The sequence below is a fragment of the Mustela lutreola genome, chromosome 3, assembly GCF_030435805.1.
Source record: "Mustela lutreola isolate mMusLut2 chromosome 3, mMusLut2.pri, whole genome shotgun sequence".
Classification (NCBI taxonomy): domain Eukaryota; kingdom Metazoa; phylum Chordata; class Mammalia; order Carnivora; family Mustelidae; genus Mustela; species Mustela lutreola.
The window spans coordinates 29,227,140-29,250,839 of record NC_081292.1 but is presented as its reverse complement, the minus strand read 5'-3'; the positions used below and the strand labels follow the sequence as shown (position 1 = coordinate 29,250,839).

The 23,700-nt window shown below is 38.6% G+C and overlaps 1 protein-coding gene across 1 annotated transcript in view; it reads left to right on the top strand.

Moving 5' to 3' along the window:
* TRHR (thyrotropin releasing hormone receptor) overlaps positions 1–16,885 on the top strand; it is a 37,512-nt gene extending 20,627 nt beyond the window's left edge. Inside the window, exon 3 of the mRNA XM_059168908.1 lies at positions 16,184–16,885. Coding sequence (XP_059024891.1) covers positions 16,184–16,591 — 408 coding nt within the window. The 3' untranslated portion in view covers positions 16,592–16,885. The remainder of the gene's footprint in view (positions 1–16,183) is intronic.
* The last annotated feature ends 6,815 nt before the right edge of the window (positions 16,886–23,700 follow it).

Here is a 23,700-nt window from a genome sequence, read left to right as displayed (position 1 = left end):
CAGTAAGTAATGAGTGATTTTTATTGTAGGCTTTAAAATTAGCTTTGCTTTTCTCGCATTTACGGTGTTCCAAACACTACATAAGCCCTTGAGCGACATCATTGCATTTATCCACACAACCACTCTGGGAGGCAGGTAAAATGTCTTTCACCACCTTTGCTGAAGAGAAAATGGAGACTCAGAAATAGAAATGGGCCCCAAGTCTAACAACTGGATTCCAGCACAGATTAAGAGAGTCTAAGAGCAGAACCAAGAGACTGGCTCACTCGGGCCCAGCAGGGCCCTCTGCCATCAGTCCGGAAGTGTGTCCGCTCCAATGGGCTCCAGTACTGGTTTCTGCACCCCTGCCTGAATCCAACATCCATAGGAGTGCACACCTTCTGGGAAAGTAGGTCCCAGGATTATTAAAAGTACTATATCAACAGGGTATTTTTTTAGGTGGCATTTGTTTAGAGCGGTAATGCTCATGATGATTCTTTCCTGAGAGGATCAAATTTTCATCAAAACTCTGGTCCCCATGCTGACAGCCAGCCTTATTCAGTTTGTATTTCTTATAAGATCTGTTGATAATTAGATGAATAATTTAAAAAAGTTAGCCGTAAATCACAAGACTAGTTCGAAATAAATTATATGCCATTTATCTTCTTTACTGGAAGTACTGGGTAGTTCATTCGTTGGCAAACTACAGCCATGGGCCAAATCCAGCACCGTGGCTTGTTTTACCAAGTAATGTTCATACCCATGCCTGTTCGCCCATGTGTCGTTCATGGCTGTTCTCACAGCAGCAGAGTTAAATAGTTATGACAGAGACTCTAAGGGCCTATGAAGTCTAAAATATTTATTGTCTGGCTCCCTATAATAAAGGTTTGCTGAACCTTGAACTATTCCTATTTAAAAGTTTATTTGTGAAAATATTATAGATTTAGTGCAGGTACATGAGAGGTGCTCAAAAATAAATTATAGATATTAAACAAATATTATCAAAACAAAAATTACCAAAACATTACCCAAAACAAGAAAATTCAAGCTTATCACAAGCAGCCTAAATTAGCAGCTGGTGTAGCCCCAACCAGCATCTTGACTCATATCCCCTGAAGAAAATGCTTTGCCCATTGATTGGGAAATCTTTGATTTCATTGGGCTCTAAAAGTACAAATTTAAGGTGCAGAGTGCAGACTTCCAGAGAAATGGTTTTCTACAGCTTCATGAGGGACAGAGAAACCACAGATGATTAGATGTGACAGCAGACAGAGAAGACAGCGCAAGAATGACTGTCAAAGTGGGTTTGTATCTTTGAAGGCCAAACCTGCCCTGGTATATATTAATACATCAGTATCAATCAACATCAGTAAGGGGAAGTGACTTAAACATAAATCCTATTGACTTAGCATCTCGTTAGTTCACACTTCCTATGTTCCTCATAACATTATATCCAACAACTGCTTATTTCTACAGAATAACAGGCTGTTCCCCCAAAATCTTCTTCACCATAATTCCAGTCTGATCTATCATGCCCCCTTTTGGAGACTGAATCTTTACACATTGATTTTAATTGTTAATTCCAAGCATTTTTTTTAAATGCCAAACCTTGATTCAAGGGCTAGAGATAAAAATATGCAGTCCACCCTATTCCTGCCATCAAGATCTTACATATCAGAAAAGAAATCAGAACCCAACCAATGGTGACATTTGTGATTAGGACTGGAAGTACCAAGAAAACATCTGGAATTCCACAGAAGAAACAATAGAGTAGTGTTAGTGAGTTGTTCGTTCATTCATTTTTTTCATTCATTCATTTCCTGACTACTTTTGGCACCTACTAAGTGCCGGACCTTCGTGTTGCCCTTTGCGTGCAGGGATAGGTAGAAGCCATCGTTCTAGAGATGAAAAAGAAACAAGAAACAAACGAACAAATGAGGCAACAGCATCCTCTCAGAATGGATCTGTTAGTTCACAGAAATAAGCAGGGACATGAGAGAGAAAGCAACCCGGGAAAAAGTTAGTACCTGCCACTGTCTCTAGAAAGTTAACATTTTCTTCTCTGGATCTTTCTCTTCATCTATAAAATGAAAAGAATACCTACTTCATAAATACTGCAATGATTGAATAATTGCATAAAGTCCCTGGTGTTATGTTTAAAATATATTGAGTATAGTAAGGAATTACTATTGTGGTGGTGGTGGTGGTTGTCAGCCTTCTCTGCTATTTAGTTAAATTCTCCACATTTTCCCAGAGATGGTTTAAATGATATGTTGCTTATCAAAGCCCAGACTCTATGCAGATGCTTTACATACATCACCTCATTTATTCTTTTTTTTTTTTTAATTTTATTTATTTATTTGACAGACAGAGATCACAAGTAGGCAGAGAGGCAGGCGGGGGTGGGGCAGGAAGCAGGCTCCCCACTGAGCAGAGAGCCCGATGCACATCATGTATTCTTTACACTTACTCCCATTTCACAGATGAGTACTGAGGCTTACAGGCATGATATATCCTGCCCAATTGTATATGGCTAGAGAGAAGCAGACCTAGAATTAGAATCCAGCCTGTTCCCTCAACCACTACTAATATGGCCTGGATAATACGTTTGAAGAGAAACTCTAATGACTTAATAATCTGTGGTAAAAGCTTGGACTTCATAGCATAGGCCCAGCCTGCTGTGGTTTACATCTTATACCTTGTAGACTCGTGCAGGTTTTTTAGACAAACTGCTAAAAGCAGGTAAATGCAAAGTAGCTCCATTCAGTCTGTTAGGTGAACAAGGCGTGATAGAGGCAGCACCCCTCACCGAGGAGGCTGACTTCAAGATAGGATCAGGAATATAAGAGCACCTCATATTAGGAAGCTATAGTATATGTGTCAGTGTGTTTTCACGTCCTCCTTAGAATTAATCCTTAAACACATTATATTCACATATTATGTTAACTGAGACATCAAGGCTCAGAAAGCTTTGAGGGGTAAGCTGACATTCCAAACCAAGTCTTCTGATTCTGAGTCCCGTGGTGAGTCATCAGAAAGCTAAAAATCAGTGAAAAGTGCTGAGTTTATGACTTGCGGACGGAAAGAAACATATTTTCCCCATTTGACTGTTGCTGTGAGTTCTTTTGGGACAGCTAGAAAATTCACTCTGTAACTCCAGATAGACCCAAGCGTGTTATAGTTGGTCCCTTCTGGGGTTGACACAGATAGAGAAGGAGTTGGCTTCCTTCCGTGTGCTCTTAGCCCCATGATGAGGTATTTTGTCCAATACCTTTAGGAGCAAGACCACTAAATGCCCACTAAAACCTGGCAGCCCTGAGAGCTTTACTTCTGTTTAGAGATTACCTCTCTTCCTCTCCATCACTGACATTTTACATTTTAAAACATTCTCATTGATTTCCCATCCCCTGCTGCGTGAGCTGAGGGATTGTGTGTCTGGATTGTTGTCTACAGTGTTACCCTCACCAGGCTGCAGCGCCAGAGAAGCACAGGGGTGAGAAGAGACCAGGAAATGTCTCCCTCAGAAAGGATGGATATCTTCAAAGAAGTGTTAGAGCCGGCAACTGAATGCCTCCCTCACAGCCAGTCAAGATGCCTCCTCATTCCATTTTTTTCTAAGGTCTGGGTCCAAAGAGAAAAATGGTCAGAAGTAAACACATCCTTGAGAGCAAAGGAAAGAAAACCCACTCAAGGTGGTAGGACAGGTTTTCCTCCTGCTTAGTCATTCACCAGTAATTTACCTGGAGTAGAACATTTAGAAAAGGTGATATAGCACACAACCCACAGCAGATACACTGTAGCATTGTTCCAGGATGGCTCATGAAAGAAATTGGAATGACATTTTATTTTCTACAATGGAGATGTTATTGTAATTTGAATCCCAGCTCTGACAGCTGAGTTGTCTCCTTCCCAGCTTGGTTCCAAACATCAGCCTCCTGTGAACAAGAAAACATCAAAGCAACAAGAGAGGAGACAGCCTTTCATCCCCCACAACTACCAGACTGTAACCAGTCCCGAAACCTCCACATCACAATAGTTGCTAGTGTTGGGGGAAATTTTGTAGCAAATCCTCAAGTCTAGCTGCCAACTTTACCTAGCCCTAGGCTGTTTTCCACTGTCAACTGGAGAGCCTACAAAACGGAAACTTTGAAAAACCATGTTCTTTCAGAGCTTAGTGGAGGGAACAGGATAGTTCTGGTAGGTGCTAAGGTATTACCTTTGGGTGGGACTAGGAATTCATCTTTCATTTTCCCTGTTCCACTCTGACAGTCTTTACCATTTCTAAACTTTCAAGCCACCTTTGCTTTTTGGTTTTTGTAAACTTCAAAAAAAATTATTTTGTCCCACAGTTAAGGTATTATAATGAAGAGAAGAGGGAAATTTTGCCGTCAAATATACATACCTTTAAAATGTGGCTTCCATTCATCAGCATAGGACTTTCTCAGCACCAGTTTTGCTGATGTTGTTGTTGTTTTTAGACTTTATTTATTTATTTGACAAAGAGAGATCACAAGTAGGCAGAGCAGAAAGCAGAGAGAGAGGGGGAAGCAGGCTCCCTGCTGAGCAGAAAGCCTGCTGCGGGACCTGGATGCTGAGATCATGACCTGAGCCGAAGGCAGAAGCTTAACCCACTGAGCCACCCAGGAGCCCCTCTCAGCATCAGTCTTATCCTCTGTAAAATGCAGATAAAGTAGGGCTGATGTGAAGAAAATGCTAAGCACATGGTGGACACACAGGAGGCATTGCATCTCTCTGACACTCTGACTCCCCGTCATATGCTAATTCCTAAACAAGAATAGTTCAATGTCGCTTCCCTTTTTCCACTCTTCATGTGTTTGTACCTCTCTCTATCTTTGCTCTTGAAAGAAAGTATGGCTTTGAAGGTTCATCCCACATCAGACTTGGGTGCAGAACTCTGTTTCCCATGAGTGTCCTCACACTTGGTGTTTGGTGATGCTGGTTAAGTATCTGGGGGTGTCATGGAGGATGGGTCGCATGGTGTTCTATATGGAAACACATCCTTCTACAGCTCCATGTCTCAGCTGTGCTCATGCATCCTACCAAGAGCAGTGCCATCTTGTGACTGCCCTGGTGCCTGTGGCCCCCCTGGAATGAAGAGCCCAATTTCCAGTACCAACAAATGTCTCACTCAGGAAACAGCTCTGCCTGACAAGTCTGCTTTCTCAGCACCCCTACAATTGTGGAGACTTATTTTTCCAATTTCACTGGATGTACCCCACTTACAAATTTATACTTAAAAATCTTTATCACTATTTCCTTAATCCCTACTTCTTCCCCAGCATCACCAATACCACCAAAACCTCTCTATTGTGAATCTCAGCTACTATTTTCATGGACATTTTTAATCAGAATAGAATCCAGAAAATACTCTGTAATTCTAGCCAGAATGGCTCTAAGTTCTTAATTTTTAGATTTAGTTATGGTACTTGATATTTAGATATAGACTTGACAGGTGGAGCCAAGAACCCATGCGTTAGCATTCCTAGGTGGCTTCTTGCCAAGGAATGCATAAGTAATCCACAAGGCAGAATTTGACAGTCCATGATCTCCCCACCATGAATCACCACTTAGACCTTATTCACTTCTAGCATTCTTTTTTTTTTTTTTTTAAAGATTTTATTTATTTTATTTGACAGAGAGAGATCACAAGTAGGCAGAGAGGCAGGCAGAGACAGAGGGGGAAGCAGGCTCCCTGCTGAGCAGAGAGCCCGATTCGGGGCTCGATCCCAGGACTCTGAGATCATGACCTGAGCCGAAGGCAGCGGCTTAATCCACTGAGCCACCCAGGCGCCCCCACTTCTAGCATTCTTAAACTGACTTTGAGTTGATTCCAAGCCCTTTGGTGGCCCCATCATTCAATTTTTAAACCCCACCAATGATCTCACTCCATAGTACAAAGCACCCCACATTGATTATAACTGTGTTTTAAAAACTGCATTGCCAGACTCTAAGTCAAAACAAAGCAGAACACCTCTGGAAGAGGAAAATCCCGGAGCTCCAATCAGTGTAGAAGCTTACCTACATTCGGATTTATATAATGGTCTCTTCAAGTGTATTCTTCAACCGGCTTAATTAATGTAACAAAATGCAAAGGGTCATTGATCACTTTGTTGAAGGCCATCTGAGAGTAAAATATTCCCAGGAACAGAACACTCTGTTAAAATTCAGTAGTGCAGGAGAACATGGAAAGGAGCCCAACACAGAACGTATTGTTACTCTTCAAAGAATGGCATTAGACAATTAAAGCTAACTGTTTTCTATTCATTAACCAAGAGAATGTTTCCAGAAGGAAGTACAATTTTGAATTTTTTTTCCCAAAAAATTTCAGTCAGAAGTACAAGAACTAGAACACTTTGCTAATTTAAAGAGTCCTAAACTTACACATACTTCCACAGTTATATTTTAACATTTGTGAAAAACAAATTTTTACTCACTAATAATTCAACCGTGCATTGAGTGCTTTTGTGTGGCAGGTATATTTACTAAGGACTTCTCCCAACTTCTGTGTACTAGAGATCCAATAAAAGTTTGTTGATTTACTCTGGTCACGAAGCCAAAAACAGAACTTTTGTGTTATACAGTGTGGGATCCAAAATAAATAAAGAGCCTATGATCCACAAATTAAAGCTACTGCTTTGATGCTGTTGAAGATAATTTGTTATAAAAATGGTAATAGTCTTCCAACAAAAATTATTGATATGGCTGTCATCTCCTGTTACATGGCTTTGCCCTTTTAATTTAAAGAAAGCTTTTCCACAGTATTTAAGATTGCCCTGAAATCTTTATATTGTGCCACTGACTTACAGCCAAATGTTTTAATGGACCCTGTATTAAATAATTTTTATTTCAGAATTCCTTTAAAATTTCTGAATCAACAGATTCAGTCTTTAAATTGACAGGGCTCTTAAAAGAGGATTCAATTGTTTGCTTTCTTCTCAAGGTGATGCTCTAATACACTCCAATGACTCAATTTCTTCAACAATATTTCAGTTATAATAAACTTTAAAAGAGAAAATGATAAAAGGTTAGGAAGCCAGCCTTCTGGGTCTAGAGATGCACCATGTTCTAATTAGCTACAGGAAGTTAAAATGAATTCTAGTAATTTCTTCAGCACCTCAGGAAACTGTATCATCCCTGTGAACACAGCAATTAAGATGATTACTGACAATCACTGTTATTAGGAATTGGATCTATTCCTATAGCTTATCAACACATTGAGGGATTATGTAGGCTCCAGGTACTATTTCCCCTATGACTGGCCTTACAACCCCCAAATAACAAAACCCAATTATGTGAAAATGATCCCAGGCATGTCTGAATATTGTGTTACCATGAGTAACCTATAAGTTAGATTTTATTCGAATGCTGGAACTCGAGAGAGTTTGGGGAAAATATAGATTGTACATTTACTGACTCTGGAAAATGAGTTTCAAGCATAAGTCATGTGATCTGCCCAATCTCTTAGATTCAGAGAGGGATTGTGAAACAATGCTACACGCCAGTTCCAACTCTTTATCCCAGACTCACTAGACTTTGCCACTCACTGAGAGACAGGGCTATGCCACGGGCTTTCTCCCCCTAGGAAGAATGTCTAGACAATAGCACAACCCATGACCATGCTCAGAATCTCTTCTGAATTATATATGAACTCAAAAGACAGAATTTTTTTCTGAATCAAGAGGAAGAAAGAATTCTAAAAATCTTACAGAGAACTGAGGAATCAATCAACTCCCTATATGACTTCCTGGACAGACTAATAAACTAATCTCTGATGATTAATCAAAATGTCCCCAAATCCCATGTAACCAGATCCTCACAAATGACATGCTACTAATTGAACTGTGACCCCCAAGATAAAAGTTTCCATTTTATCTTTTACTCCATTGTATTACTTTTGCATTTTAAATTTTATTGTTTATTTTTTTCCCCTAGGAAATAGATAGGTATGCAGCATCCCTATCTGCCTTGTTATGACAACTTTCTTCTCCCTAGTCAGTACTTTCTAAATGGAGCACTCTGATTTGGGGCAAAAAACCCCACAAGTAATCCCAGGGCTACTGATGATTCCTACCAACAATATTAGCCTTTCCAAGTATTTCATAAACATTCTTTACAACAACTAGAAGTCTTCAACTCGGTATATATGTCGATTTCTGTAATTATCTAGAAAGAAAACTAGATGTAGTATCAAAAGAACTTAATCCAATAACTACCTTTGCTGTTTATATGTATATATGAGTTGTATGACCTTGTTTCTCTGCTTCTCTGAGTTCAGTTTACATCCCTCATCAATGAAATGGGAAAAATAACACCTGTCCTACAGATTTCATAGGGATATGAACACAAACTGACTTGATGACAATGAAAGTACTTTGTTAATACCAAGGATATAAAAACAATCCACTGATATTAGGACTCCATTCAGGATTCAGGGTATTGACAAGAATGGTGAATTTTCTCCTGCATGATCTTGATATCTTAGATCAAGTGTGGCTAAGAAAAAGGTGATGATATTGAAAAAGTGGTTTTTGTGTATATGACCCAGAAGAGGCCAACCTTACCACGTGTGCACCCCTATTCAAGAACTATTCCCTATTCAAGAACATAGCTCTTCCAATTGTCTTTCTTTCTCTCCTGGATCACAAATTTTCCCCTCTGTGGGATTCCTCCCTGGCTAACAAAGATGTGATATCTTCCGTTTTTCTTTCTTTTTTTTTTTTTTTCAAAGATTTTATTTATTTATTTGAGAAAGAGCATGAGAGGAGAGAGGTCAGCGGGAGAGGCAGACTCCCTGCTGAGCAGGAAACCTGATGTGGGACTCCATCCCGGGACTCCTGGATCATGACCTGAGCCGAAAGCAGTTGCTTAACCAACTGAGTCACCCAGGCACCCCTCTTCCATTTTTGAAAAACATAAATTGACTCTGCATCTCCCTCCCTCTGGCAACCCTTCTATTTTACCAGTCCCATTTCCAGCAAATAGTAGAATATTATTCAGCAATAAAAGAAAGGAAGTACCAATACGAACTTCAACATGGATGAGCCTTAAAACATTATGCTAAGTAAAAGAAGCCAGTCACGCCAGCCACAAAAGACCAATTCCATTCATGTGAGTTGTTCAGAATAGGCAAATCTATAGGGCCATGAATATATTAGCAGTTGCCTAGGGCAATCTAGCTCTGTGGAAGGGGGCCATGACTTCTAAAGTGTATGGGGCTTCTTTTCAGGATGACTGAAGATGTTCTAAAAGTAGAGTGTGGTAATGGTTGCACAACTCTGGGAATATACTAAGAACTCTTGAATTATACACATTAAGTGGGCAAATTTAATTATATATATATATACATATTATATTTCTTTTTTTTTTAAAGATTTTATTTATTTATTTGACACAGAGAAACAGATCACAAGTAGGCAGAGAGGCAGGCAGAGAGAGAAAGGGGGAAGCAGGCTTCCTGCTGAGCAGAGAGCCAGATGCGGGACTCGATCCCAGGACCCTGAGACCATGACCTGAGCCAAAGGCAGAGGCTTAACCCACTGAGCCACCTAGGCGCCCCTATATATATATATTATATTTCAATAAAGAACTATATGAGGTTAATAGTAGTCATAAGTCAAGTTGACAACATGCACTCTTGGCATATTGTGTTGAGAATGGCCATTCACCTCTGTGGTCTTCCTGCCCCAAAACCATAACTTCATTCTAAGCATGAGTAAAACATCCGCCAAGTTCAAATTGAGGGATATTCTATTAAACACCAAACTGGTACTCCTAAAAACTATCAAGGCCATCAAAATTATGGAATGTTAGAGAAACTGTCACATCCTGTCACTGGAGGAGACATGATGACTAATTGTCACACAGAATCCTGGGTAAGATCCTGGAACAGAAAAAGTGCACCAGGAAAAAACTAAGGAAATTTGAATAATGTACGACGTTAACTAACTTCCTAGAAAAACTATCCATGTTGGTTTGTTAATTATGACAAATTGACCACACGGATGGAAGGTGTTAATAATAAGGGGACTTTGATGTAAAGTGAATGGAAACTGTATTATCTTTGCAACTTTCCCATAAATCTAATGATTTTTTTAAAAAAGCAATATACAAACATTAGCTAATAGTTCTAAAACATGTATTAAAGTCGTAGTACTAGTAATAGGGATAGTAGTTAGTAATACAAGGATCCTTAGCAGGCTGAACCAGAGAACTTCATTATCTGGTTTTTCACATGCAGCACTTATATGCCAAGCTGAATGAGTGCCCCCAGGAGGAACCATAAGCTTCAACAATCAGAAGATAGAAATCTGTCCAGTTCACATTTAAAAAAAGGAGGGGGAGGGGAATAAATCCTTAGTAGGGTCTTCATCTAGAGGCTTTATAATGATTACAAAAAGATGTGTTGAGAAGGACTGAATCCAAACTCTTTTATAAGAACTATATGCTACTATTCTGCATAATTAAATATAATGAAAAGTAGAATATATATAGTATGGCTTCATTTAACATTTTCTAGTGGCTCCTCATGAGAGAGATAACCCTTCCCCATGGTGGCCAAGGACAGAGGCCCTGGCTTATCTCCTCTGTAGTTCCCACCTTGCTCTTTTCAACCATCTCTGTATGTAATCTCTCTCTCTCAACACCATGTTTTAAATAACTGATTAATTTTTATCAATTTAATCAGTCTCCTTTCTGACCCTCACTATACTGTACAAAAGTGGCTGCCTACCTCCTCATTACGAAAATGGCCTCATGGAGCTGACGTTTTCAGAACACGATGCTGTATCTCCTTTGACAGCTGCATCTCTCCTTCTGTCTTAGCAACGGGAGGCCAAGCACCCCACAGGCTATGACATCACCTCATCAGATAACAATGATGACTTTTGTAATGGTTTCCACAAGCTTCCTAGAGAAAGAGATAGAGCTCCACTTAGTCACATGATCTGCAACTGGAACTTGCATACTAAATTTTTTTTCAAGATTTATTTATTTAGTTGAGAGAGACAGAGAGACAGAGAGCATGAGCAGGAGGAGCAGAAGGAGAGAGAATCGGAAGCAGACTCAGTGCTGAGCCTGGAGCCCAACATGGAGCTCCATCCCATGACCCTGAGATCAGACCCAAGCTGAAACCAAGAGTCAGACGCTCAACAGACGGCACCACCCAGGCATCCTAGAACTTGCATACTAAATTACCTCTGGTCCCCCTGAGAATTCTCACTATCTCACACGCCTCCAGAATGCTACACATATCTGCAGGAACATTCTTCCTGTCTGTCTTTACCTCCAGATTTTGGCTTAGATGCCCCTGAGACCAGGAAGCCCTCACAAAACACCCTTTGACCTCAACTCCAGATCAGATGCTCTTATAGAACCAAAATTTTTCTCTGTCTTCTGAGTCATCACAATGTCTGATGACTACCCATCAGATTATAAGGTACATGATGCCACTAGCAATGTCTCTCTGGATCATTGTCGAATCCTCAAGGGTCAGGACATTGACTGGTACATAGGAAGGATGCAAATGAATGTCCTAAGTGAATGGATAAATTCCTTCCCAATCAAAACATACTCTAAAATCACTTTCCCCTGAAGATTGTGCCATACTGTTTCTCAAGGAACTTTACGTCCTGGTACAGAGGCTTGTAAAGAAGCAATCTTCATCTCATCTCATATCTCATGCATTGCCTTAGCAAAATTGTCAAGGCTTAAAAACAATAGCCCAGAGATATTTTCAGATTTGCCTCTTTGTCACTTTACTTGGGATAAGGAATAGCAACAGAAATAAAACTTTAGCAATGGTGTATGAAAGATCTCCAGAACATTTTTTTTTATATTTGCTTCTATACTGAATAACAGCTGTTAAAATCCAAGCTATGGATACACTAAAATCTTGTGAATATTTTAGAAAATGATTAAACTCAATCTAAGATATTGGGAGTTAACTGAAGATAATTACAAGTGGGATTAAATATATTCTCTATTATCCCACTGGAGATGTATTTTCCATTTGATTAATTTTAGAAACATCATTATATTTGTTTTACTCCACACTTTGTTAAAATTTTAAAAATATATTTATTTCAACAAAAAGTTGAAATGTATTGGAAACTCATTTTGTTAATTAACCAATCTCCACTTAAAAGAGATTTTTTAATATTAAAGAATAAAATGTTTGCAAAAATCTTCTAACAAAATTTTGCAGTATTAGAAAAGGATCATGGCTACATATTTTGAAGTAATTATTTCCATGCCTGAATTTATTCAACATTTACCGGGGGCTATCTTATATTACACACTGTACACACTGTTTTACTCCACACTTTGTTAAATTTTTAAAAATATATTTATTTCAACAAAAAGCTGAAATGTATTGGAGACTCATTTTGTTAATTAACCAATCTCCACTTAAAAGAGATTTTTTAATATTAAAGAATAAAATGTTTGCAAAAATCTTCTAACAAAATTTTGCAGTATTAGGAAAGGATCATGGCTACATATTTTGAAGTAATTATTTCCATGCCTGAATTTATTCAACATTTACCGGGGCCTATCTTATATTACACACTGTACTACATCCCTGGAGGACAAAGAAATTAATAAACTTACCCATCTCCTGAAGAAGTTTACCATGTATTAGAGAGATGGACAAATATAGATCATCGCAATAAAAAGTTTTCATAGTGATGGTAAAGTTTGCCTGGGGGACTGTGGAAGCTCATGGCAGAGATATTAACTTTGAAACATGTGCCTTTTCTTAAAAAAGACAGTGCTTCCTCACTGACATTAAGTGAAAAGAGGTCAGTTGATATTAAATGTGGATTCAGTGCTCCCCCCTGACTGTTGTAGAGAAAAGCACAAAGACAGATGAAATTCAAACTTTAAGTTTGGAAATTTAGCAGCAATATATATGTTGGGTTTATGCTTAGAAGAAGTTAAATGTTTAAGTGACCACAAGGGGATAACACAGTAGAAATCTCAACATTGGAAAGGCAAAAGACTTTCACAGGGACAAAGAGCAAGTATAAAGGAAAGAACATGGGCTTTGACTTAAGTAGACAGGTTGAATCACAGCTTTGTCACTTACTACTCACGTATCTTTAAACAAATCACATATATTCTCTAAATCCCAATTTCTCCATATGCAAAATGGAACTAATATTAGCTTACACATGGAGTTATTATAAGCATTAAATAAGATAATATTTATATATCTTTATGAGTCATCATAAAGAACTTGGATGTGATGGTAGCAATGTCATCGTGTAGCAAGCAAAGATTCAACTCTAGGATGCTTAGTCCTTGGTGAGGAGTGGAAGGATGTTGGCAGGTCTGAAGCAGTGACTGGAGGTCAGAGAACCTGGAGTACTAGACAGGAGACAAAGACAAGGATGTAAGTGATGATGACGATAAAGATGATATTACTGTAGCTCCTTCCAAAGCTCAGAGTATTTATCACTAAATTAAGTCTTTGATTTCCTAGGACTGGTTAAAATATTTACTCATAATCTTAAAAGTCTGCTCAGAAAAAAATTAGGCTTCAGTCAACCTCTGGACTGAGTGAATCCTTCTTATCTCTGAAAGAAGTCAGAATCTCTGGGATAATACTTTACCTGGTATTTTATGAACCTATGTGAAAATTACACCTTCTCCCACAGAACAACTTACCCCAGTGAGCAAAATATGAAGTATCACTACCCTCCATGCACTGAGTCCAAAGAGAAGCTCAGGGAACAGTGAGTGAGGCAGAAGAGGGGGCCTGGGCACATTCTTGAAGGGCAGGGAGACCTTCAGGAAGTGATCAAATGGCCCTAGAAGGGAGGGAAATAGTAACTTGAGAGTAGGCGGATAGATCCTAGGTGGCATTGCAAGGAAGTAGTAAGAGTTGTTCAAAAAGAGATAGTAATGGTTAAAAACAAACCAAAAAAAAGACAAAGGCTATCTGTGCCCTGGGCTGCAAAGTCTTACAGCTAATATCTCGAGAGCCAAGGAAAGAAGTAGTTAACTATAGATCTGAGAAGAATAACAGTAAGAGAGTAGCATTACTCCCACAATGTAGGCTACAAGGGGCATTCCTAGCTCAGGTAGAAGAGATATGGCTAAGAGTAAGACAGAGCCCCAGGATCAGACGACAAAAAATGCCAGGAAGAAAAGGAAAGTTTTACAACACAGGAAACCAAGATAGAGTCTATCACCAGGATTAGGAACAAGGTTGGGTGAGGACTTTATACTAGATTCTGATGACGGAGTATGTGTCTAGATGTAGAATCTTTCTTTCTACACTGAAGACCCTTAAATAGCCCTCTCTCAAAACAGGATCCCCCTGAAGGCCAGAACTAGATAGAGACTGTCAGCGCTAGCTTTGGTAAAACAGCCAGAAGGTCAAAAGGGATGAGGGAGAAGAATCTGTTCTTTCCATTTGGGGTAGTTTTCAAGTTCAGAGCATCTAGAAAGTTTGGGCCAAGGAAGCTGAAATTTCTCAAAATCTGTGAGAGACTAAAGGTAACTGAAAATTTATTTTTTTTTATTTTTAAAGATTTTTTTACTTATATTTTTAAGTAATCTCTACACTCAACATGGAGCTTGAACTTATGACCCCAAGATCAAGTCACATGAGCGACTGAGTTGCATGAGCCAGCCAGCTGCACCTGAAAACTTATTTTGAGATATGTAAAGTGTTGTTTTCGAAGAAAAGCAGTCAATTATTATCTTCTCTACCCAAAGATAACCACAGCTACAATTTTAATATGTCCTTCATAAAATTGAAATATTATGGTCTCTTTATATAGACACTAATCAAAGGGTAATATTTCCAAAGTGCTTTAGAGTTTCAAAGCCCTTATCATGTTTATTATTTTTAAATTTTATTTTCTCAATATCTCTGTGAAGTAAATGAATGAAATATGAATATGAAAGAAATGAATGAAAATATGATGAGACATATTTTCAGATATAGAAATGGAAGTATTAAGGTCTTAAAACCACTTAACATAGACAAAACCAAATGATGTAACCCTGAGTTGAGGACAATCTCCAGAATCTGCAAAATTGTGCTCTTTGATAATCTTGTCCCTGGGCAATCTTGGATATTAATTTCATCCTACCTATTGTCCTGGTTCTCATGCATTGCTTGTTCTTAGGAGCAGGGTCAGCTCTATATAAAATTTCTAAGTTTGTTTTCTCTGTCCTGCATCTCCCATTACCCTAAAGGAAAGCTGGACGATGGGAAGGGCAAAACTTGGGATCCAGGCTGACTTGGCTTCCAGTCCCGGCTCTAAGACTCTACCACTTCTGCCAAAGTACTTACCAGCACCTACACTTCATTTTCTAACTTGAAAAATGGAAGATGCAATATTACTTTTTAAATATGATAACGTATGTAAAGGAGCTAGTGTAGTAGTGTCTGGAGCATAGTAGACATCCAATAACCATCAGCTTTTTTAAAAGACATTTTATCCTTTTCAAACTATTACGTTACCTCATTTGATTGAGGGGCACAGTACTGGCTCCATTTTACAGATAAACTATAAGCTTAAGATCATTTCTCAGGGCCACATATAAAGTAAGTAGACGAGATCAGACCCTAGGTCTCCTAACACTTGTCACAGACATCTTTGGTGGCCCGTGTCACAATCTCTTAGCTGGCCTCTGATTTCAGCCATTGATACAGTGGAGTGTTCATTCCTGTTTGCAGAAAACATCCTGCTTCTGGTATCCATTGTGCCCGGGCTGTCTACCTTCTCTGCCTCAAGTTTCTCTCTAAAGCCCCCCATGTAATTCCATGCACGAGAATCGTGGAAGTGTGGACCATTAAGGACCCTAAGGACACTCCTCAACAAAGGGGAGATTGGCCACCAGGGGATCAATGCCCCGCCTCTCTTTCCCTGGACAGATAATCCTGAAATGCGTGACTTGATCCACAGTTGCCTACAGGGGCAACCACTGCAATAATACACCCTATTTTAACTTTACTTCTATCACACTCTCTCTCTTACCCTAATACTGCTTCCTGGGATGATCTCACAAATTAACTGCCTGCATTGAAGTCCTTGTCTCAGACTATATCTTGGGAGCTAATGGTTAGGGGTTCGGCATTGGGAGTGGGGGGAAGCTGTTTTACTTTCATTGGTTTGTTTGTTTTCTTTTCATTTGTGTTTGCACTGCATTTCTCTTGATTTCTCCATAGGTCACCAAGATGCTGGCGGTGGTTGTAATTCTGTTTGCCCTTTTATGGATGCCCTACAGGACTCTTGTGGTTGTCAACTCATTTCTCTCTAGCCCTTTCCAAGAAAATTGGTTCTTGCTCTTTTGCAGAATTTGCATTTATCTCAACAGTGCCATCAACCCAGTGATTTACAATCTCATGTCCCAGAAATTCCGTGCCGCCTTCAGAAACCTCTGCAACTGCAAGCAGAAGCCAGTGGAGAAACCCGCTAACTACAGTGTGGCCTTGAATTATAGCGTCATCAAGGAGTCAGATCATTTCAGCACAGAGCTGGATGATATCACTGTCACGGACACTTATTTATCAGCCACCAAAGTATCTTTTGATGATACCTGCTTGGCTTCGGAAATAACCTTTAGCCAAAGCTGATTCATGAATGAGAAGAAAATGGACCACAGAGTAAATGAGAATCTGTGCCGTCATCAGCCCAAGAGGAAACAGCCAGTGCTTGTACCTGAAGACAGTGCAGATAAAATCTTTGCCAATGCTCTAATAAATCCTGGCCCAAGATACTTTAACCCATAAGAACACTTCATATTTTCCTTCTAGTATCACAAAAATGTGTCCCCCGAAGTGGAGCAGATTGTGAAAGACCCAAATGATAGAAAGAGAAGTGTGGCTCTTTCCGTTTAATCTGAGAAATTCTCTATCTTTTCTGGGGCTGTGAAGCGTAGATTAAATCTAGACTTTGACGAAACATTATTCATGATAAATGTAATTTCTCAAACTCCCTCAAATTATTTCTCCATTTGGTAATTTGGCCACATGGAAATGTTTAAATGTTTGCATTTAGCATTTCATTTTAACCCAGAATAAGTGCTATTTGATGACTATCTGAAACTAAAGGGGAAAAAAAATAGAAAAAGATTTTATTTATTGAGTAAACATGAGATTCCAAATATATTCACTAAGTGAAAAACAAAAACAAATGTCATAATCCTTATAAAATTCTGAGATGATTTTTTAAATTTAAGGGTGGTTGGCACACGGTGCTACACTAGTTTCAGCGTAAAATATAGTGATTTGACAGCTGTACACATTCTGCTGTGCTCACCGCAAGTAGTATTTGCCATCGGTCACCATGTAACACTGTTACAATATCAGCGACCATATTCCCTCAGCTGCTCCTTTCATCCCCGGAGACCATTTTTATGTCTTACAAAGTAGATGTCATCATTCAACTCTAATGTAAGATAAACCTCAAAATACCCAGAATTACAACTTGAGAAGACATGTAGATGTGATTTTTAGTTGAATCCATCTCTTAACTCTTCAAGCCTCCTGCCTGATGGCTGAGACAGGAGAAATAACAGATTAAATAACTATGAAGATACAAGCCAACAATATAAGTCATTATTGAAAAGTAGAGCCAAGACAAGACCCAGTATTTAGAATAAGGCTTTACTCCTTCTGTAAGATTTTTAAGGAAGAAAATCCTTTATGAGCATTCTTGTGTAAAAACTCCTGAGCCATGTCGTGAATCCTTCTAGCAAATCTAGCTCTAAAAGTCTGAAACATGAGAGACTACGGATTCCAAGAAACAAACTGAGGGTTTTAGAGGAGAAGGCGCGTTGGGGGGATGACTGAGCCTGGTGATTAGTATTAAGGAGGGCACGGATGGCATGGAGCACGGGCTATTATACTCAAACAGTGAATCACCGAACACTACATCAAAAACGAATGATGTACTGTATGGTGACTAACATAACACAATAAAAAAAGGAGAGAGAAAAAAATTCCAAAACATTCTCAAAAGCTTAGTTGCTATTCTAAGTCAGTGAGAGTTTGACTATTAAACTTCCAGATGAAGACTCCCCGTGGAGCATTGCAGTCTATGGATCTTTCACTTGTTTGCAATTGCCTTTCTTTCCTGCCTGCTTGCCATTTGTAGGTTTAGGGTTTGTTTTTTGTTTTGTTTTGTTTTGTTTGTTTTTAATACTAGTGATGGTTGGTTTACAGATTCCAAGTCAAAGCAATGCAGACTTCTGTTGGCTCTACTTTCATTAGAGCTAAAGCTGATTTCATCTCATCATTATTATCTTTATTAGGTATGACTTATACCTGCTCTTCTATTGCAGTGATTATGAGAGGGCTGTGAATGCGAATCTCTGTAGGATGTAGGGTCAAGGTCTAATTTAATCCCTCATTTTTAATGATGGGGTCAGAAAGTACTGGGTGCTGGCATTTGCGTTCTTCAGTCTATATTTCTGTTTCATGGATTTTTGGGTAACCTAATCACTAATGACAATTACCCCTCCCCACCTTCTTTGTGAAGAGTACATCATTTCTATCTTGGAAACTTCAGGGGTTTTTGTTTGTTTGTTTTTTGTTTGTTTGTTTGTTTTTAAGATTTTATTTATTTATTTGACAGAGATCACAAGTAGGCAGAGAGGCAGGCAGAGAGAGAGGAGGAAGTAGAGAGCCGCTGAGCAGAGAGCCCGAAGTGGGGCTCGAGCCCAGGACCCTGGGACCATGACCTGAGCCGAAGGCAGAGACTTTAACCCACTGAGCCACCCAGGCGCCCCGGAAACTTCAGTTTTGAAATGCTGCTATGTGAAGGCTCTGCCATGCAGAACATCAGACCAGAATATGCTTTTGAGAAAAGTGGCCTCATCTCCTCCAGGAAGACATTCTTATCCTGTCACTACATCAGTCAACGAATGCAAGCAAATATTTAGGGGAAAGACATTACGAGTCTATCTGCATGACACCAAGAAATCTATTCTAACTGATTTTTCATCCTGGATTAAATATTAATCTTGGAATCACATGGATAGAAGCACTAGAGGGAACCCCACCCCAAATCCCACAAGGCATGTGTGCAGCCGCATACAAACACACACAAGAGCATCAACTGTTTAACCGAGGCAATTAGAATATATTAGCTTTGTTGTTAGGGAGAGGAGCTGATATCATCATATCAAGCTATGTCTCAGGCTTGCCGGTAGGTACTTAAACCCCATTATCTCCATCATGGTCTCACTACAGCTGTGATTTCTCTGATGATAAAATCAGGGATCAGAGATCAGGGATCAATACAGCATCTCTAAATTGTGTAGATACTGAAGACAGAAAATTTGCCTTTTTGTTTGTTTGTTTCTCTTTTTTTAAGCCAACATTCTGATGACGGCTTATGACCTAATAGGATAAATAACTAAAAAAAACCATAAACATTTTGCTGAATGGTAATATTAGATGTTGAAAAAATTGCAATTAATTTTACATGTTATAGTACATGAACACAATGTACTCTTCTCACTGTTGGAAATTTAATTTAGGGGCTCAGTTTTTCCATTTCCACTTTTAAGGAGTTATTTGCTAATAATCTGTTAGTTTTAGACCACATGGGAAATTCAAGAGAACATAGTTCATAGTGTTTCAACACTAAAGCAAATACTATTATGAAATTAAATGTTCCCATACAATGTCCAATAGATAGTTGGGTTTACACACAAGAGATATGATTTTCTAAAGTATTCTTTACCACAGTGTACTAAATCACAAAGTATTTCCTTAAATTGTCAAAACTTAATACACCATCAAATGAAAAATAAAGAACTTGAAAAAAATTGCTATTGGAGTAGAGCAATATTAAGGGCCTCCATTAAGAAAATCCCTTCGGTTACTTTATTACTTCCAATTTCATTAATTGCTGAGTGTCTTTGGCTAGATCTTGCACCTGAGTAAAGGTCATGGATCACAAATAGAACAAGCAAATGTAAATTACCCTTAAAACTTCTTCCATGAGTATTGTGAGTGTATTTCTAGAGTTTCACTCCACCACAAATATGCTGAAGAGAAATGAGGAAAGTCCAAACCATATTCATTATTAAACAAGCTACGCGTACAGAACAATACACTTTGAAAATATTTCAGAACAAATAACTGGTTTGAGCTAAACAACTAGTAAAGTAAAAGGAAAATTTTGGCCTTAAGGTTTAGTGTAGCTGAATCTTAAACTTGGATTGTATCATTTTCAGAAGAATGCATTGGAATACTAAGGACAGTGTATCTTAGTAAAGCTGAGTCCATACAATTTTGGTCTCCTCTTAAAGATTAAAAGAGTTACATCATTCTAAACTACATTAAATTCTGTAAACTTGATAGAAGAGAGACAATATTAACTTTTTAGAGGAGGAGGTTTTAAATAGTCTACCCATGATTCTGTGAGTTCTACAAATACTGTATTCAACATTATTTTTGATGCCATGTTGTATCTGTTCTCCTTTTTTGGAAAGTCAATCAATAACTCCCTAAGGGGTGGGAATATTTGTCCATGGAATAAGGAAACTAGGAGTGAAAGAGCCTCCAGAAACAAGTGGTCAGTCCCAGGTCCAAAGAAAATGGTTTTCAAATGTTTGGAATCACTCATTTCTCATAGAAGAAGGAGAGGAGGAAAATCTCTGGCAATTTATTCTCGGTTTATCTTCAGTTGTCTACAGTAAGTAGCCATCAATACCAAGATTTGGCTGAGGGATTGTAAGTGTTTAGAAAAATACTCATAAAGAAGTCTTACAGAGCTGTGTAATAACAAATAACATTTTTCTCTCCTCCTGCCCTCCCCTCCCCACACCTCCTCCTTAATCAAACTCTTATTCCTCCTAAAACATGGCTTTCCTTAAAGCAGGCCATTTCATCTGACTTCATTCAAGACTAAACCTGGACATGAACTATCTTAAGGAAAAATGTAAATATTCTTCAAATATATTTATATGTAAGAAAATATTTTGTTGTTCTGAACACTTTCATGTTTTCATAAGATCATGTTTCAAGTGTGAAAATGGATGCTTCTGATATTTCTGTTTAACTTAAGTCCCCATTTTCATGGGGGGGGGGTGGCTCGGCTGTAGAGTTGAGCCACTGGATGTGGCTTTGTCCTCACAGAACCAGGCAGAGGTTCTGCATCTCAGAACCTCAATGAGAAGCCAAGAGAAGAACACATCATATGTGAAAAACTACTGCAGAAATGTACTTAAGGGAACAAAAGGCTCTTCCCATTCTTCAGGATCTCATGGTCCAATGAGGAAAACCAAAAACCAATGTGATACCATTTCAAGATATAACTGTTGGCAATATTTAGAGTACAAATTAGAGGTGTCAGAAATGTTTTAAAGGAACAATTGTTAAGACAACTTATATATTATGATTCTATTTTGTGAACTACAATTAGAAATACCAATTGATTTAATCATTAATTTCATTAATTACCCAGGGGAAAAAAGGTCAGATAAGGCCCTATGATATTTTTATTGTATGTTCGGTCTGTAAGTATAATTTCAAATCACTCAGCAGAAAATCTCGTTTACAAAGTTGCACACTAGGGAATAGTTTTGTTGCTGAGACAGTTAGCACTAAATGAGCTATGCTGACAATAACTAAATCTTGGTGGTTCTAATTTTGATATTCAAATAATCTCTTGAAAAGAGTTGCCATGAATGTCTGTATACAATGTGGTGAGGCCTGTTTACATTCTTCTACACCAAACACATGCATGGAAAAAGCCAACCTGGGGTGATTGATTTATGCCATAGAAATCTGGTCTAGAAAAATAAAGGGGCTCCGTGAAATGGTACAGCTGGGACAGCACATTGTGGGAACTGTCAAATCTGGATTCAGCAAGAAAATAAAAGACAGTTTTGTGGCCAATAAAAAACAAATTCACATAATGATCATCTGCATGTCCTTCCTCACGGAGGAGCATCTGGGTCAAGTCCGTACTGCAGGCTTTCCAGTAGAGTAATGGAAATGAAAGCACTTTGAAAATTATGAAAGAAGGATGAGATAAGCAGCAGAGTTGGCTGGAGCTCCTGCAACTTATTTGAGCCCCAGAGCAACACTCTTAAGTGATTATTTGGTTCCTCTCGGAATAATGAACTTAACTTTTGTGCACAAGACTGTTTTTGACTTGTAACAAAGAGAAAGCTGGAGTGGTATGGGCTGATATTGATAAAGATGGAGACTTTCCAAAAAAGGAGAACAGATACAACATGGTATCAGAATAAGAATCCACCTAACCAAAGGTCTGAATTCAGCAGTCAGAACAGTTTCTGGATTCTTGGAATGTCTTGGTCAGCAATAATAAACCACTCCCCACTTGGTACACAGAAGAATGACCTGGAAACTTATCTTCAAAGGCAGTTGATGTGGCCCTGCCCCCAAGAGATTCTCCCTGTTTGGATGATTTCTATGCCGTAGTCCCCTGACCGCACCTTGAAAACTACTGACTCCTAGTCCCTGCTGTAGAGCCTTTAAGTCTCTTGTTTATTGCCCAATTCTTTTTTTTTTTAAGATTTTATTTATTTATTTGACAGAGAGAGACAGCCAGAGAGGGAACACAAGCAGAGGGAGTGGGAAAGGGAGAAGCAGGCTTTCCAATGAGCAGGGAGCCCCATGCGGGGCTCGATTCCAGCACCCCGGGGATCATGACCCGAGCCAAAGGCAGACGCCCAATGACTGAGCCACCCAGGTGCTCCAATTGCCCAATTCTTGATAAGCAGCCACATGGAGAACCTCTTGTGAGTCAACCTATTTCATCTTTGTAGTCCACAAATTATTTAAACTTGAACAACATCCCTAAGTATCTGTTAAATTAATGAAAAAAAATCAACCCCAGATTAAGGAATAGATTTTAAAGTTTTCTGGTGATGCCCAATTTGCCTGTAGATCTATCCTCATAATAAGATAATTAGTTCTATTTGGGTTTTTTTTTTTAAATAGTTTTCAGCTCAGTGAAAGCATTGCAGTAAGTATACTGGATCATGGTTAGAACTATCCCTTGTATATCACGTTGCTTGAAATTTCAGTAACACTTTAATGTCCTAAATTACTAATTCTCCTAATTTAATAACAAAAAATAAAGAAAACTGACACATTGTTTCTGCCCTCAGGAGATTATAATTTAGTGACAACATATTAACAGAGAAACATGAGAGAAATACAAAATACATAATTAAAGTACATAATTGGGAGCCAAGCTGTATGATTTCAGACTACAAATAGCTGAGTGCTTCAGAGGAAAAGGGGCATTAGTGGGACTGGAGTAATTAAGGAGGACTTTGAAGAAAAGATAGAACTTCTTTCAATGATATATTTGATTTAGATATTTAAACGAAAAAGAACATATGTGAGAGAAATAAGATGAATGGGGACAGGGAGACACAACAGATCTTAGAGAAGGTCTCTGGATGTTAAAGGTAGATATCCAAAGCATGTCCGTTTCATGAGGGATTAATTAAAGAAGGCAGCTAGTCCTTTAATATTTGCCACCACCAATAAAGCCCCAAGTAAGGAAAAAGGGAATGAAGTCAACTTATAGTTGGCGAGAAAATATTCCACCTATACACTCTGAGTGTAAATATGAAGGGAAAAAAACTTCTGGGTCAGCATGTTTGTTTTCTAAACTTGTGAATTTCATTTATTATCTATAGAAAAGATACCACATGATTGGTCTTATAGATGTTATAATTCTAAAAAGTGTT